This window comes from Phoxinus phoxinus (assembly GCF_949152265.1).
Source record: "Phoxinus phoxinus genome assembly, chromosome: 18".
In the NCBI taxonomy this organism is placed as follows: domain Eukaryota; kingdom Metazoa; phylum Chordata; class Actinopteri; order Cypriniformes; family Leuciscidae; genus Phoxinus; species Phoxinus phoxinus.
This window is the reverse complement of record NC_136893.1, coordinates 6,217,820-6,233,016: the sequence shown is the minus strand read 5'-3', so window position 1 is coordinate 6,233,016 and position 15,197 is coordinate 6,217,820. Positions and strand designations below refer to the sequence as shown.

Here is a 15,197-nt window from a genome sequence, read left to right as displayed (position 1 = left end):
TAATCCCGGTCTAAACATGACAGGCAAAAGGCTGTGATATTGAGATAAGGATTGAGGTGTTGAACAATGGTGTGAGATACAATGCCTAAATCGGCCATCAATGCGTCACACAAGGGCCTCCTGATCCCAGCATATGGTCTTATGCTTCGGATGCTACACCCTGATTTATAGTTCAACAAGCTATGTTTGTTTAGATGCATAAAACATGCGCTTTATAAGAATGTGTCAAGTCAGAAATATTTACATCCATACAATTCATTACAATTGTATATTTTCCCCCAAAAAAGTGAAGTGAGTTGGATTAAGAAAATTGCAATGTGAATTTACTGTGAGCTATTTTATCCCAAAATTCCACAGACATGGAAATGGCAACCTCTTGTGGACAGTCAGAGTATCCCACAATGCATCTCTTGGACAGTCATGACTCATGAGCGATTTAAAAAACATTTGTCAAGTTTTTCTGTGGACACTTCACACCTCAGAAGTGGCGAGTAAATATCTTGCAGTGATAGACGGGTTATTTATAGGGAATCGGGAATTCTTTAATATGTATAGAGAGTTTATTTTACATAAACCTGAAATAAAATACACTAAAAGAACAATGCGCACAAAAATTGTGTTTACATAAATATTTACATAAAACAATACAAAGCACCACAGAAATCCCAACATTTAACAGCAAACAAATAAATACAAAGCCAAAATCGTAAAACATTATTATACATGATTTTGAGCATGCATAGCGTACTCCCTTTTTTTTTGTACAACGCTATCTTCCATCCCAACTTACTTCCATTTAAAAAAGTTGTAGTTTATACAAGCATTCTGGAAAACGGATCCATAAAAGCATCCATAGGAACTTTCATAGAGCTTCACCACTTTTCTTCCTCGCTCTTTTAGAAGAAGTAGTGTGTGTGTGTATGCTAGCTATCTCAACAAAAAGCCACCCTCAACCACCACTACAATCCATCACTGTTTTCATTTTTGTTTGCATCTAAATTTGCCTTCTGTTTTGGACTTGTAATTATTATGTACTGTAAGTAGTAGATTATATTTCATAACTACCACAGGATACGGCAAACACTCAGCAGCATTGAGTAGTATCTACAGTACATGTTTGAAAACACAAAGCTCATGGTAAGAGCTACTGTTTCAGTCATGGAAAAACTCTTGTATGATTGTATAAGACACATGCTGGTTTGGGGACGTTCAGAGTAAAGCAGTGCTTTATAATGTAATGCTCGATGGTTGTAACATGATGGGAGCACAGCACAGATTTAACAAGACTTTGCTCTATTGATATGGATATGAATTTGATTCAGTAGTTGAAATGATATGTTCCTTGCCATGTTCTTGATCGACAACATTTCCATTTTCGGTCATGTTACTTGGCGTGGGGCTCACGGGTCCGCTGTTGTCAACGTCCTCCTCAGGCTGTCGTAATGGTTGGTGTGCTCTCTCAACATCTTCATCTTGATGCTTCGTTATGTTTAAGCCCTTAACATTTGGGTTCTCATTGGGGAACTAAAAACAAAAGAAGCATTATCATTAATCTCCACACATGAATATAACATTTTTCTAATTTAAGGCTGTGCATGACTTTGAATGTCGCATATGATTAAATAGTAAAGCATCTGGGTTTACCTCATCGTTTACCTCTTTCCATCCCTGCTTTTCTAGAAGAAAAGTAAAAACAGCAATTATTGATAATTGTTTTGGTTTTATGAAAGATATGAGCACTTGATCACTTAGAAATTGTAATATGAAAGCCTATAGAGTGAAACAGTCGGGTTCCGGAAGTAAAAACTCCACTTCTCCGCAGGGAAATTGATTTTTAAATGACAAATTATAAACCTTTAAAGGCTTTACTGTGAGCTACGAGGTTGTTAATCGATAGTATTTGCTGTTAGCCCACATTATTTCAACTTATTTAAAAAATATTTGTTTAACAGCAGAATTCGCTGTGAAAAACTACATTACCCATGATTCTGTGCAGAAAATTTCACCAATCAGAAGTAAAATGTAGACAGCAAATGACGTAGAGTGAATATTTGCATATATGTGCATGTTATGCAATAAACTTAAATTATATTGTTTATATATAATCAACATTTTTAAATGAGTAGTTTTGTATTTCTCTATCGTTTTAATTCGATTATGCTCTTCACAAAGCTTCATGGGATTGTAGTTCTTTCACTCACTAAAGCCGTTAAGAACGGTCTCGAGCCTTTGTATTTTTTTCTGATTTTCAAATGCTTTTTGCTTCAAATCAAAGTTTGTAATGTTGCAAATCACCTCATAGCTTGTTAGCTTGGTTTATGGCTTATAACTATTTAATGAAGAATTCTCTGAAATCCCTATGAGAGAAATGAATGGAAAAAATACTTCGGGAACCAACGCCGCTGAAAAAGTGGCCGGCTCTGTTGCACTCTATTATGACAAACAGTATACTTTGTGTTATCGTAGATACATTAAGTAGATCATTTGTTGGTTGCAGTACTTACTTTTTGACTTTTTAAAATACACAACTAAAGCTACGATGACTCCCAACACAAGTACTCCAACTATTATGCCAGTGACAACTCTGTGAACGGGTGAACCCACTGAAATGTGAAAAACAAAACACAACAAACTGAGAAGACTTCCTCATGCCTAATATTAAGGTACCTACAATCAAACCAATACTACTGACAGCATTGTAAAACATGTTAGTGTATTGCAAACTCTTCACAGTATTGTTTCAAATAAGCATGAGTGATCAAAAGTGATCACACAATTTAGCCATACAGGAACTGGACTCCACCCACACAGCCGTCAGGTTTCACTACTGTTTTCAACACCCACAAGTCTTTAGAGCGAACAAATCAACAACGATTTCAGTTCTGTTTACTCTTTAAAATTCATAGTGATTTTGGACAAAGAACGAAGGCAAGATTGCGTTTTACTCACAACAGATGCGGTCTGAAGTTAAACTGCCAGTGTTTTGATCATATCCATTGTCACATCTAGACAGGAAAAAAAGAAATTTAAAACCATTTATAAACGTTTTTATGATTGTCAATAAAACTCTTGACTTAAATTCTGATATAAACCTATAAATATGACGGCCAAATGAAAATATATAATAAACAATACACAAAAATGTAAAATTGTACATGTTTTTGAAAGAAGTCTCTAATGCTGCATTTATTTGATAAAAAAAACAGTGAAGACAGTAATATTATGAAAATAATAATTTTCTATTTTAAAATGTAATTTATTCCTGTGATCAAAGCTGAATTTTCAGCATCATTACTCAGTGTCACATGATCCTTCAGAAATCAGTATAATATGCTGATTTGATGCTCAAGAAACATTTCTGATTATTATCAATGTTATTATTATTATCAACAGTTGAGCTGCTTCATATTTTTGTGAAATGCATGATATATTTTCCCCAGGGTTCTTTGATGAATAGAAAGTGCAAAAGAACAGCATTTATTTGAAATAAAAAATATTTTGGAACATTATAAATGTTATCCTTGCTGAATAAATGTATTGATTTCTTTTTAAAATAGGGACATAAAATCATTTTTCATACTTTGTCCATTCCTGGCAAGTGTCGACTGAACCGTGAGTGGAGAACGTTCCATTTTTACAGGCTTCACACACAGTATCACTCTCCGGTGAACCTGTGTAAATACAAGGAGATGAGGGGCAAAGATTAAACATTGCCAGAGGTTTGAACCTATAACCTTTCATTTAACCACCAGGCTTCAACAGATTCCTCCAAGGTGTCTTTAAGGCGAATTATAAAATCTCTAAATCACATCTGAAGTGATAGTCTAAGAGGGTTGTGGCATATTATTATTCTGGAGGTGCAATTCAGGACAGAATCAACATAAACCAGCAAGTAAATAGACTATATACATATAAAACTAGTGACGCCCGACAGCACAAACCTTTTTTGGCGACTCTCTGTCCTGGCTTGCAAACACTGTGTTCCCTACAAGCGCTGCAGTCGTCATCTAGTGTACAGTAGTATCCAGATTCACAGACGCATTTGTTTAGACGGGTTGTAATGGGTTTATCATCTTGTGGCTTAAAATGTAAATCTGATTTAAACAGAAAAGCAAGAGGAGAGATTACATATATTCCTTTATCCACAAGTTTATCATGAATATTAATAATTCAGTTTTAAAACTATTTATTATTGATAGATATAAAATTAAATGTGTAACTGTTAAAAAAAAATCATACGTTTGTCTTAATAAATAAATGATTAAAAATATTGAGGCCAAGACTAAACACTGTATTTATTAACAGCTTCCCAACCGCCCTAATATTTCAATATTTCAGCAGTAATACACACTTACTGGTGTCACAGCTGGGCTGGCGTAGGCATTTGGTATTGGTTGTGTAGCCGCTCTGATACTCTCCGATTTGGCAGTCCTGACAGTGCGGGTCCTCACAGTTGTCGTCCATCATCATCCTCTTACCTGAGACACACTCACAGTAACTACCCACTCGGATTAAACTAAGAGATTCGTATATTAAAAGAGGACTAAGACTATGTGAAATATGGTAGAATTGATGAGTTTATTGCAAGGCAACATGTGAAACAATATTAAGACAAAGCAAGGACTGGGCGATTTAAAAACAGACGAGTTAACTTGAAAAAATAAGTTAACTCAACTAATTTGCTCCAGTTAATGTCAACTTATATACTTTTGTTCTTCTACATGCTTACATTGCTAAATGCTAAACATGCTTTAGTTGCCTTGACAAGATTTTATAAGTTCAAAGGACTAGGCTACCTGTTACTCAAAAGATTAAGTGGAATTAGTTGAGTTAAAGGGTTAGTTCGCCCATTTAAGACATGAAGTTGTATGCAATCCTTACCAGCACAATAGTGCATACACACGGACCCACTATGTGTTCACCTCCCTGGTCAGAGTTCTGGCCGCTGGAAGTTTTTCAAGAAAGTAGTCCTGGTTAGTTTACGGGGCCACAAAACTGTGCGTTTTTACGTGAAAAAATTATTTGCGTTTCAAAGCTTGATTCATTTACATCACAAAAAACACGCCTGACAAAATTCATACCTCAGTTTTAATCGGCACTATTTTCTTTCCATTTCTTTCAATTTTGTCAGGCGTGTTTTTTGTGATGTAAATTAATCAAGCTTTGAAACGCAAATAATTTGTTCACGTAAAAATGCACAGTTTTGTGGCCCCGGAAACTAACCAGGACTACTTTCTTGAAAAACTTCCAGCGGCCAGAACTCTGACCAGGGAGGTGAACACAGAGTGGGTCCGTGTGTATGCACTATTGTGCTGGTAAGGATTGCATACAACTTCATGTCTTAAATGGGCAAACTAACCCTTTAACTTGGGTTGAATGTGATAGGTTGTCTTATTTTTTCAAGTTAGCTCAACTTTTTTTAAAAGTTGCCTTGACAAGAATTTATAAGTTAAAAGACTACCTGTTACTCATTAGATGAACAAAAGTTTTTAAGTTGACTTTAACTGGAGGGATCTAGTTGAGTTAACTTAAGTAGAATCTGATAGGTTGCCTTTTTTCAAGTTAGCTGTGTGTGGTGATACTTCCTTCGAGTCTAGACAAATGTATTATTTCCACACACCTGGTCCACATTTTTTGCAGCATTTATCGTTCTTCTTATAATGTGTTTCATCCTCACAGCACAACATTAAGTGCAACAGTGTGACCTGTCAAAGATAAAGACATAAGAGGAACATTATGAAGAATACTGTGCATTACAAAACAGGTCATCACGTGATGTTCACATGCCAGCGCCCATGAGGAGATGAGGGCCGGCCCACTCCATGAAGAATAAAAACAGCTTTTTCAAGTAGACTAATATGTTTAGAGTCGTTTTCATTCATTGATTAGCAAAAGGTTAACAATCTTTTTAATAATTATCATACAATGCGTTATTAATAACCAACCCTTATATATTTCAAAATGTATTTTTTCGAGCTAGTTAAGTCAGTTAAGGACATGGGAAATCTCAGACCCCAAAACAAACCATCTTAAAACTGAACGACGTTATAGGCAATACGGAAAGTCCCTGAGATCCCCACCAAGAATGACCGTTTTGAACAAGGCAGACTGCAACCTTATACTTGCATCAAATAACTATTTAACAACTCACAATACACGTGTTTTTTCCCCCATATGTCACTTAGATAGCCTACAGAGATACTTGAAATGTTTTCTCTAGTGCTATGCGCATTCGAATAGAAAGTGAAAGTAACCAGAAACATACGAGTCATTCTTTCAGCAACAACGTCAATCTAAGAAATCTAAATGCTGCACGTGAAAAATAATAACGGTAGCTTACGGTTACAATGAATATCATCAACAATGTAAATAACAACAGACACTAACATTCACGCGCAGTTATCATGCACGCGCAAAGCACGCAGCACACTACTTACCAGCAAATAAATAATGAAATATGTCCTCATGATGGCAATATCAATAGAAACGGATCCTTTTAACCAGTTGTTAAAGCTTCACAAACACATAAGACACTAAACGGTCTGCTGCAGCTCTTCAACTAATGAATCACACAGGCGCAAGAGGGGATTTCTTCCCGCAGACACGCCCACATGTGACATCATGTGACCATTTCCCATTTCCCCATGCTATTCCAAGAAGTGAGAGTAGCCTAGCAACTCTAAAGAAGTTTTAGAGCTATTGATAGACAAATATTCTTGACAAGATTGGTTATGGCGCTTATTATATTATTAGAAGTATTATTTCCAGTTTTAGAGGGAAAGTTGAAAGAGTAAATTATTTAAATAATTAACAAAATATCCAAACAAACAAAAAGACACAGATTATAATATAGGAATGGTTTATCTTTCAGCAATAGGCTATAACTTGTAACTCAGCCAGATAGAACTTCCCAGCTTGACTCTCACTTCCTCCACAGACAAGCGCTGGAATCACGTCACCAGCAGGGGCGTGGTAGTGGGGGGAAAAGTGGACCTGACTACCCAGGGCCCCGTCTAGGGAGAGGGCCCTTTGAAATCCCATCAAAAAAAAAAAAAAAAAAAAAAAAAAAAAAATCCATTTTTTTTTTTTTTGTAACCTAATTCGAATTAATTGGGAACTCCAATGGATGTCATTATTCATTTCAAAATATATTGATAACACCAACTGAGAGAATGAACTCAGTGCCAGACCTTTTCCCTGTTTGTATCACTCCGCTTGTTCGTGTTTGCGCAACTTGCATCATTAAGCCAGAAGGCGGCGACAAGTGACTGTCTTTATGAGTGAGCAATTGAACCATTGATTAAATGAACAGATTAGTCCACAAATATTGATTCATTTAGGAAAGAAAAAGTAGATGAAATTGATATTTGATGCGCATACTAATTGCTCATATGCCTCTGGACACAGAATTATTGCATTGGCGTTTGTTTGAAATGTAACATCTATGCAAAATAATCCTTGAATCATTTCTTATTTAAGGCCTTTCCCGTTTCGAATATGTGATTGTGTATAGTCAACAATAAGCATAAACATTCTGCATTTCCATTTTATAGTGTGGATAATTCATTGCGACATTTAAACTGATTCTCATGTTTTAGAATTTCTTATCTGATAAAATACTACATACTGCACTGACATGCTTTTAAAGCTATTGTCCATTTTTTTGGGCCTTCAAAACACCTTAAAATTCACATGTTGAGCTCAGGTAAATCTAAATTTTCTCGGGGGGGCATGCCCCCCAACCCCCCTAGTAGGAGCAGTTTATTCCGGTTTTTAGCTATAAAAGTAGTTTTCTTTGTTTGAATAACTACTCAACTCTACCATTAATACTCGAAAAGTAAAAACACAACACACAAGTCATTTTACAGCGAAAGAACCAGTCATTACTATAATCTGATTTGATTATGGATTTAAACACTATTTATACTTGTTTATATTCAAATAATTTAAAAAAATTTTTATTCAAAATTGAATTTTCATTTTTGCTAACCCGCATCGTACAATGGCATGTGTAGGGGGCCCACTGACATTGTGAGTATACAGGGCCCAGAATTTGGTGCTACGCCCCTGGTCACCAGTGACAATTATTTATCCATCCACCTAATTTTTTTTCCACATTATCTACAAATGCAAAATATAAAATCATTTAAAATAGTTTATCTATGATTTACCGAATGGATTAGCCTACGTTATGTGACTAATAGCAACAACAAAAAATTCGGACCACTAAGTGTAACTTGAGCAGGGACGAGGCAGGGCATCCAAATGCAAGCACAAAAGTTTATTAACAAAAATCAAACAGATAATCCAAGAACAAGAGTAGCCTAATCCACAGAGAGCAGGCAGGAGAGCAACGACCGACAAACAACAACTGAAGCACAGAGGTTTAAATAAGGTTAACAAGGGGCTGATGAAGGACAGGTGTTGGTGATTTGATGTCATGGTAACTAATGAGGGTAACTAGGGTGACAAACAAGGTACAAGGCAAAACAGGAACCAAACACAGGAAGTGAACGCAGAAATAATGGGAAGTAAGAATACACTTCAACATAAAAGTCCTTACAAAACACGACACAGCACAGGGATTGTGACAAGGCGTAGCCGAGGACCACCACGGTGGCACAGACGACCACAAGGCCAGATCAGACAGGTCTGAAGGTCCCCATGGCGGATCAGGAGCAAAGAACACAGAGAGTTTAGGGTTGGCCTCTGGGCCGTGTGTCAGAACCGGCAGACAGTTCAGTAAATGGCTCTGTGGCCATAACAGGGCAGGCAGGACATTCAGGAGAAATGTCCGTGATAAAACAAGCAGAGTCTTTGAACTCGGCCTCCTTGGCCGAGACTCGGGACCATAGAACGGCCTCTCTGGCCGAGACGAGACAGGGAGTTCAGAGGTGACCTTCGTGGTCGTGTCAAGGCTAACAGGAAACTCAGGGACGACCTCCGTGGTCATGTACAGAGGGTTCTAAGGCAACCACTCTGGTTCTTATACCGGGTCGTATATCAGGTCGTACCCGGACACCACCACCTTGGGTAAAACCAGATCTGGTTCCGCCACCTCGAGAGAAACTGAAGCATAGACAAACTAGTCACCCAGACAAACAAAATGGCCACTGCCGTAACAGGGAATGCCATGCAGTTGGAAAACTTCTGAAACCCTCAGACTTGATACCACCATGGAGATGCTAGCTGCCTGTACCAATATCAGTACTGCGTCAGCCAAACTGGAAGCCAATCTCACATGCCTATGGAGCCACCTTGCTATCTTCAGGTGCAGCGTTCATGGCGGCCGGAGACTCTAGCGAGTACCACGTGAATGTCTCATTCCTCCTCCACGACACCCACCTTAAAAGCTGAGCCACTCAGTTGTAATGTCAGATCATTAATATAAAATCCCAGAGTCCATTTTCATGTAATGGCATGACCTAGCTGTCTCCAATAATAACAACTCCAAACCAGGGAACAGAATGAGTGCACCAAACATACATCTGTGCAGGACAAGACCAGCAACACGAAACACTGGGGTTTAAATACACAAGGGTTGGCAAGCAAGAGACACCTGGGAGAAATCAAAGAACTAGTCAACAAGAAAAACTACAAAGGACTACAAAACCAAACCATGGCACAGAAAAGAAAATAACATAAAAGTCCACACAAGACCAGGGGAACACAGGCTGGAATCATGACACTAAGATATATATACTTATATATACTTCTATTTACTTAAGATTTATATATCTTTATTGATATTACTTTTTATTTGTGTGTGTGTGTGTGTGTGTGTGTGTGTGTGTGTAATAATGTATCAGTACTATTTAAATAATATAAAAAGTATGATATAGTACAGTGTTGTTATTCTTAATTATTAAAATATATATATATTTTTTTTTATTATTATTTTAAATGAATCTGGAAGAACATGAAATATAAATATAAGATGAAAAAAAAAAAACTTTAACTTAAAAAAACTTAATGAAAATTGAAAGTGTTGCCTTGGCAAATAACTAAAACTGAAATAAAAATAAATTAAAGATAAACGGAAATATAAAAAACTAATAAAAATGACAAAAGCACATAACAAAACTAAATCTTAAAATGAAATATAAAAAGCTACATTACAAATATTAATAAATACAAAAATTATATAATACGTATGAATATATAATATAGTACAATAGCCCATAAGAAAGAAAGCAAGTGATATTAAAACAGTTCATAAGACAAATGTGGAGATAATGCCAGCATGCTTTGAAAGAGCACCTCTGACACAGTTTGCTGTGAGAAAAGAGGAGATTGAGCAAAGCAGTCTGTAGCGTGAGAGTTTAACAGCCACATGTGAATCCACCCCTGCTGTAGGACTCTCCCTTAGAAAGAAAAAAAAAGAAAAAAGCCCAGGTTTGGATTCAAGAGACAGCAGGAGGAAATCCCCATGTAACAAGGAAGTTGTTTTGGAATATACACATGAGTAGTTTTAGGGACATACCATGGAAGAGAAGAAATATTCTCTGATCATCAATGATTCAACGAGGCAGATCCCAGCACATGACGTCTGACTTTAGACACGCTAGGAAGATTTTCATACTTATTGTATCACTTCCTCACCCAGGAATACATTCTGAGAATGATTTGAGGCATGGCCTACTGTAATTAAACATTCTAGTGAAAAACCCTTCAGTCCCACGAGGAACAGTTCAGAGAATATGGGCGTCACATGTTACGTTCTCAGAGGAAGGCTCTTCTCTTTCAAGACACTGCACAGGGGGCTTGCTGTACAAAACACATCTACAAATTACAGTTACTAGACAATAACAGTAGGGTATCACAATAACAAGAGCACACCGTCTGTATGTTAAATAATTGACAAATTTGCAAAAGGTAACACCATTATAAAATACATCTGCATGCATATGTAAACTTGACTAGCCTACAGTAAAATGAAATGGGATGTAAATACTTCCTTTTTTCAGTCTGTCACTTTTTTGACGCACAAGTTATTTTAAGCTAGAGTTAGTCAGATATGAATATGTTTGGGAGGATTGATACTACATAATAACACAAGTTTAAAGTTTATTTAACACTTATTTAACTTTCAATGCTAGAGAGTGTAGGCTATTCAAAGAGTTCAAACAGAACTGATCAAAATGCTAATTTCTCTCCAATGGTGTCCATTTCATTGTTTACCAAAATACAGAAGTTAACAGTTATCTGTAATGACAATGCTCAAACTATACAGCAAGATCTTATCTATTTGAATGTGGAAAGATTGAAATCACAGATATTGTTATGCAACATAAATCATAAATGGTACCATAAACTGCTGCTTTTGCTCACATCCCTCAAATTACATGATCAGTAAGTCATGACGACTTATGCTTTTACATTACTTTCACTCATCAAAATAATTTAGCCAAATCAATTTCAACTTTTTTTTAAATACGGTATATGATATCATATAATATGATATCAAACGGCGACAAAGCGTCGATCTGGTAGCCTACATGTGGATTCAACAAGCATAGACAGAACAGGCCTTAGATGCGGTCCTGGATTCATTTAAACCTCAGTCAGTTAAAAAAATATATATATATATAGGCTATAGGCTTTTTATATATATATAAAAATTAAGGCAGCCACTGAACTTATTTTTTTAATAGCTGGATTTAAAAAAAAAAAGTTTTACAGTGTTCTTTTCAGACTGGTCCTGCCGATGTGCAATGAGCATGCGCAGATAGTAAACAACAAATCGACACTCTACCTCCAAGGGTTATATATATATATATAAAAAAATAGTTTACCTGATGAGGATTGGATTTAAATCAACTGTAGTAACTGTGCTATTTTGTCTGAATCTACATGTTTAACTTGGTGAATTGTCATCACAGTGGCATATAAGCTCAAATACTATTTTACAGCTGCAACTGCTTTTAAGTTTGTTGTGGGTAAGTAACAAACCACTTTCATGATCACAACACTAATATAGAACTAGTTTGTACTTTATTTAAAGTTTAGTTGTCTTTTACAGCGTCGTAGTGATTTTGTGTTGGGTGTACGCCATCTAGCGGTCGAACAATTGCGTTACAACTTACAAACAAACGTGAGCATGTTTTATTTGACTCATCAAATTTGACAGTACAAGTACAACCAACCACATTCACAACAGCAGAGACAAAGACATAATACATAAGCCATAGATTAAGATTTTTAAATGACTCTCAACTGAGAGACAGACCCATTGGTGAGACCCACAGAAAGATGAGAAGTCAGATAAAGGGTGGAGAGGGTGTATGACTTCACTTTTTTCTTTTTGTTATCCTCAGCTAAGCAGCTTTTCAGGAAGTTGCCTAGTAATAAATACACATTCCATCCAAGCATACCAAGTTCCCTCTCACACAAACACACACCTTTACAATCCTCAGTCTAAGTCTGGCTGATGGTTGATCTGACATGTTTTGATCTCTTGAAGCCCAATGAAGAAACATGAATCATAGAAAGACAGTGTATGTCCCTCAGGTAAGAGACATTTCTTAAAGCTATTATTCAAATATTCAGTGTAAAAGTCTGTTTAACTGCAACTGTACTGTGTTGAAAATCAATGGATAATCATTCAACTGTTTAATCTGTTTATATTTTAATAAACAAAAATATCAAACCTCAAAAACACATGGCTGTAGATGAATGTAGTGTTGTGAATTCATTAAAAAAAAGCTGTTCTCCATTTCATTTACAGATTAATGTAATGTATTTGATGTCCCACATCGATTGCGTTAACCAAATAGTGTCTCTAGCCTAAATAGTGTAATAAAAAGTGTATATAACTAAACATGTGTCATAAGGAATCAGGTGTCCGCAAATGAAGTGCACTAGCATGAAATACAAGATTATAATGACGGTAAACAGTGTGCCAAAAATAAAAATCATCAAAACTTCCTCATTTCAACAGTCTTTTGGCAGCTAGTTCATTGTTGCCAAACAATGTTCCATGGAGACAGCATGTGCTTGTCTTAAGAATAATCACAGTTCTTGACTTAAACTCTCATTGTTTCTACAGCTCAGCAACGAAATGCAGCTGAATCTCATGGGCTTGGTGAAATCGGGGAAAATGAGTATCGACGAAGCAGTAAATCAGGCTAGAAGTGGCTCAGTACAGAAGCAAAGGAACTTAGACCTGGAGGTGATCTACAGTGGGACAGAAAAATCACACTGCAATAGAATGACAATGCAAACTTATTGCCTTATTGTCTTATTGCCAAAATAGAACTTATCAACATTTGAAATATACAGACGTGCTCAAAAGTTTACGGACACCTTGCAGAATCCGCAAAATAAGAGGGATCATACAAAATGCATGTATTTTTTAAATGGTCCGAATAAGATATTTCACATAAGATATGTTTACATATAGTCCACAAGACAAAAAAAGTAGCTGAATTTATAAAAAATGACCCCGTTCAAAAATCTACATACCCTTGTGCGTCATTACCTGGATGTTTTCCAGAATCTTTTGCATATTTGAACCCTTTCCAGCAGTGACTGTATGATTTTGAGATCCATCTTTTCACACTGAGGACAATTGAGGGACTCAAACACAACTATTAAAAAAAGGTTCATACAGTCACTGCTGGAAAGTGTTCAAATATGCAAAAGATTCTGTAAGACTGAAAAATGTGCAGTACCTGGAGGATTTTTCTGAAGAACATTGGGCAGTTTAACTGCTCAGGACAAACAAAGGACTCAAGAACAACCATCACAAAACAAAAGACAGTCGTGAATCATCCAGGTAACGACACGCAGTATTAAGAATCAAGGGTGTGAAAACTTTTGAACGGGTTCATTTTTATAAATTCAGCTACTTTTTTTGTCTTGTGGACCATATGTAAACATCTTTCATGTAAAATATCTTATTCAGAAAAATGCATTTTGTATGATCCCTTTTATTTTGTTAAAATAATTAACATTTTGCAGATTCCTTAAAGGGCGAGTAATCTTTTAAGCATGACTGTATATTTTATTTTGTTTTATAAAAAAATAACTTGTGTAATTCAGTCTGACTGATTACGTTGAACATTTGTCATAAGAAAGTGGCTGGTTAGTTTAGTCACAGTCCTTGTTAAGGAAATGATTTGTTGTTTAACCAGTCGTCGTGGGCCTGTCCCTAATATTAAGAGCAGCTCTGGTGATTTTAATGATCTCTATTGTAACCTTTTAGGAAGTATTCTTGAATTCTTGGTTTTACATATGTTTGTGTTGTAGGAAGAACAGCCATCACAGTATAACTTCAGCGTTCGCAAGTTCAACCGCTACATATGGCAGAAGCGAGTGCTGCAGGTGTGTACCAAGTAGATGCATATTACGTTTTAATGCACGATATAACAACTGCACGCTTCTATGCTTCAGATTGATTTCAGCACAAGCCTAATTTGCAGCATCGAGAAAGGCATCGTGAAACGCCAGCTCCTCTTCTCTGATGTGAAAAACTGCCATGAAGCTACAGGGGCCAGGTTCTCCATTTCGTTCAGAGGTCGGACTGACTATGAGCTGGAAGCTGCATCTTTAGAGGACAAGCAGAAGGTGAGAACGTCACGTGCAACGTGGATTGAATTCATAGTCTTTGGCAGATCATTAAACACACACATCAAATCTGCTGTTTTTTTTCTTCAAACCATTATTATTAATATGAGTCTGCATGGCCATGATAAAGCATCTTTGTTGATGTATTTAAAAGCATGTAATCTCTCCTTCAGATCATGCTGCTGGTGAATCAGATCATCTACAGTAACATATACAGCCCTCCTGTGAATGGGTCCGTTGAACGGAAAAGCGCACACTTACCTCCAGACAACCTCAAAGAGGGACAGCTTTTTCTCCAGAGAGGAGGACTGGCATCATTCAAATGGAAAAAGTATCATTTTTTGGGACATTTTATGTTTTGTCTGCTTCTTGCAAATCAGCCCTTAGCAGTTGTTATACCAGTTAGACTGGAACACACGTCACAAACATGTTATCACTAGAATGATCCGCTTAGGCCATGTTTGCTAACATTGTAGTGGTGCTCACTCAGGCAGGCTCATACTTTTGGGACAAACCACGCATAGATACTAAATTATTGTATGTCACTTTTTTAAAAGTAATATTATATATATATATATTTTTTTAATTAACCTATAAAACCTGCAAACGAAAATCACATAGGCTTCCAC

The 15,197-nt window shown here is 36.4% G+C and overlaps 2 protein-coding genes across 3 annotated transcripts in view; one reads left to right on the top strand and one right to left on the bottom strand.

Annotated features, from left to right (window-relative positions):
* Positions 1–803: 803 nt before the first annotated feature.
* On the bottom strand, positions 804–6,605 carry cd40 (CD40 molecule, TNF receptor superfamily member 5). 2 transcript variants are annotated; one of them, XM_079588048.1, is made up of 9 exons: positions 6,438–6,605; positions 5,621–5,705; positions 4,356–4,478; positions 3,942–4,094; positions 3,581–3,671; positions 2,950–3,005; positions 2,505–2,603; positions 1,645–1,676; positions 804–1,524 (listed from the first exon to the last, which is right to left on the bottom strand). In XM_079588048.1, the coding sequence occupies exons 1-9, from the start codon at positions 6,465–6,467 to the stop codon at positions 1,294–1,296; spliced, it is 900 nt and encodes a 299-aa protein (XP_079444174.1). In that variant the 5' UTR covers positions 6,468–6,605; the 3' UTR covers positions 804–1,293. The 2 variants fall into 2 exon arrangements, with proteins under 2 accessions (XP_079444174.1, XP_079444175.1); XM_079588049.1 differs by having other exon boundaries at positions 1,657–1,676.
* Positions 6,606–11,870: 5,265 nt separating this feature from the next.
* LOC306985600 (uncharacterized protein) overlaps positions 11,871–15,197 on the top strand; it is a 36,453-nt gene continuing 33,126 nt past the window's right edge. Inside the window, exons 1-6 of the mRNA XM_079588030.1 lie at positions 11,871–11,939; positions 12,464–12,510; positions 13,049–13,171; positions 14,251–14,325; positions 14,395–14,568; positions 14,742–14,899. Coding sequence (XP_079444156.1) covers positions 12,478–12,510; positions 13,049–13,171; positions 14,251–14,325; positions 14,395–14,568; positions 14,742–14,899 — 563 coding nt within the window. The 5' untranslated portion in view covers positions 11,871–11,939; positions 12,464–12,477. The remainder of the gene's footprint in view (positions 11,940–12,463; positions 12,511–13,048; positions 13,172–14,250; positions 14,326–14,394; positions 14,569–14,741; positions 14,900–15,197) is intronic.

Excerpts from the sequence above, each read along its gene's own strand:
- cd40 (XM_079588048.1), bottom strand. The coding sequence starts at position 6,467 with ATGAGGACATATTTCATTATTTATTTGCTG. Across the intron at positions 2,604-2,949 it reads AACTTCAGACCGCATCTGTT|TGGGTTCACCCGTTCACAGA; the intron begins GTGAGTAAAACG and ends TTCACATTTCAG. Across the intron at positions 1,525-1,644 it reads GGAAAGAGGTAAACGATGAG|TTCCCCAATGAGAACCCAAA; the intron begins GTAAACCCAGAT and ends TTTTGTTTTTAG.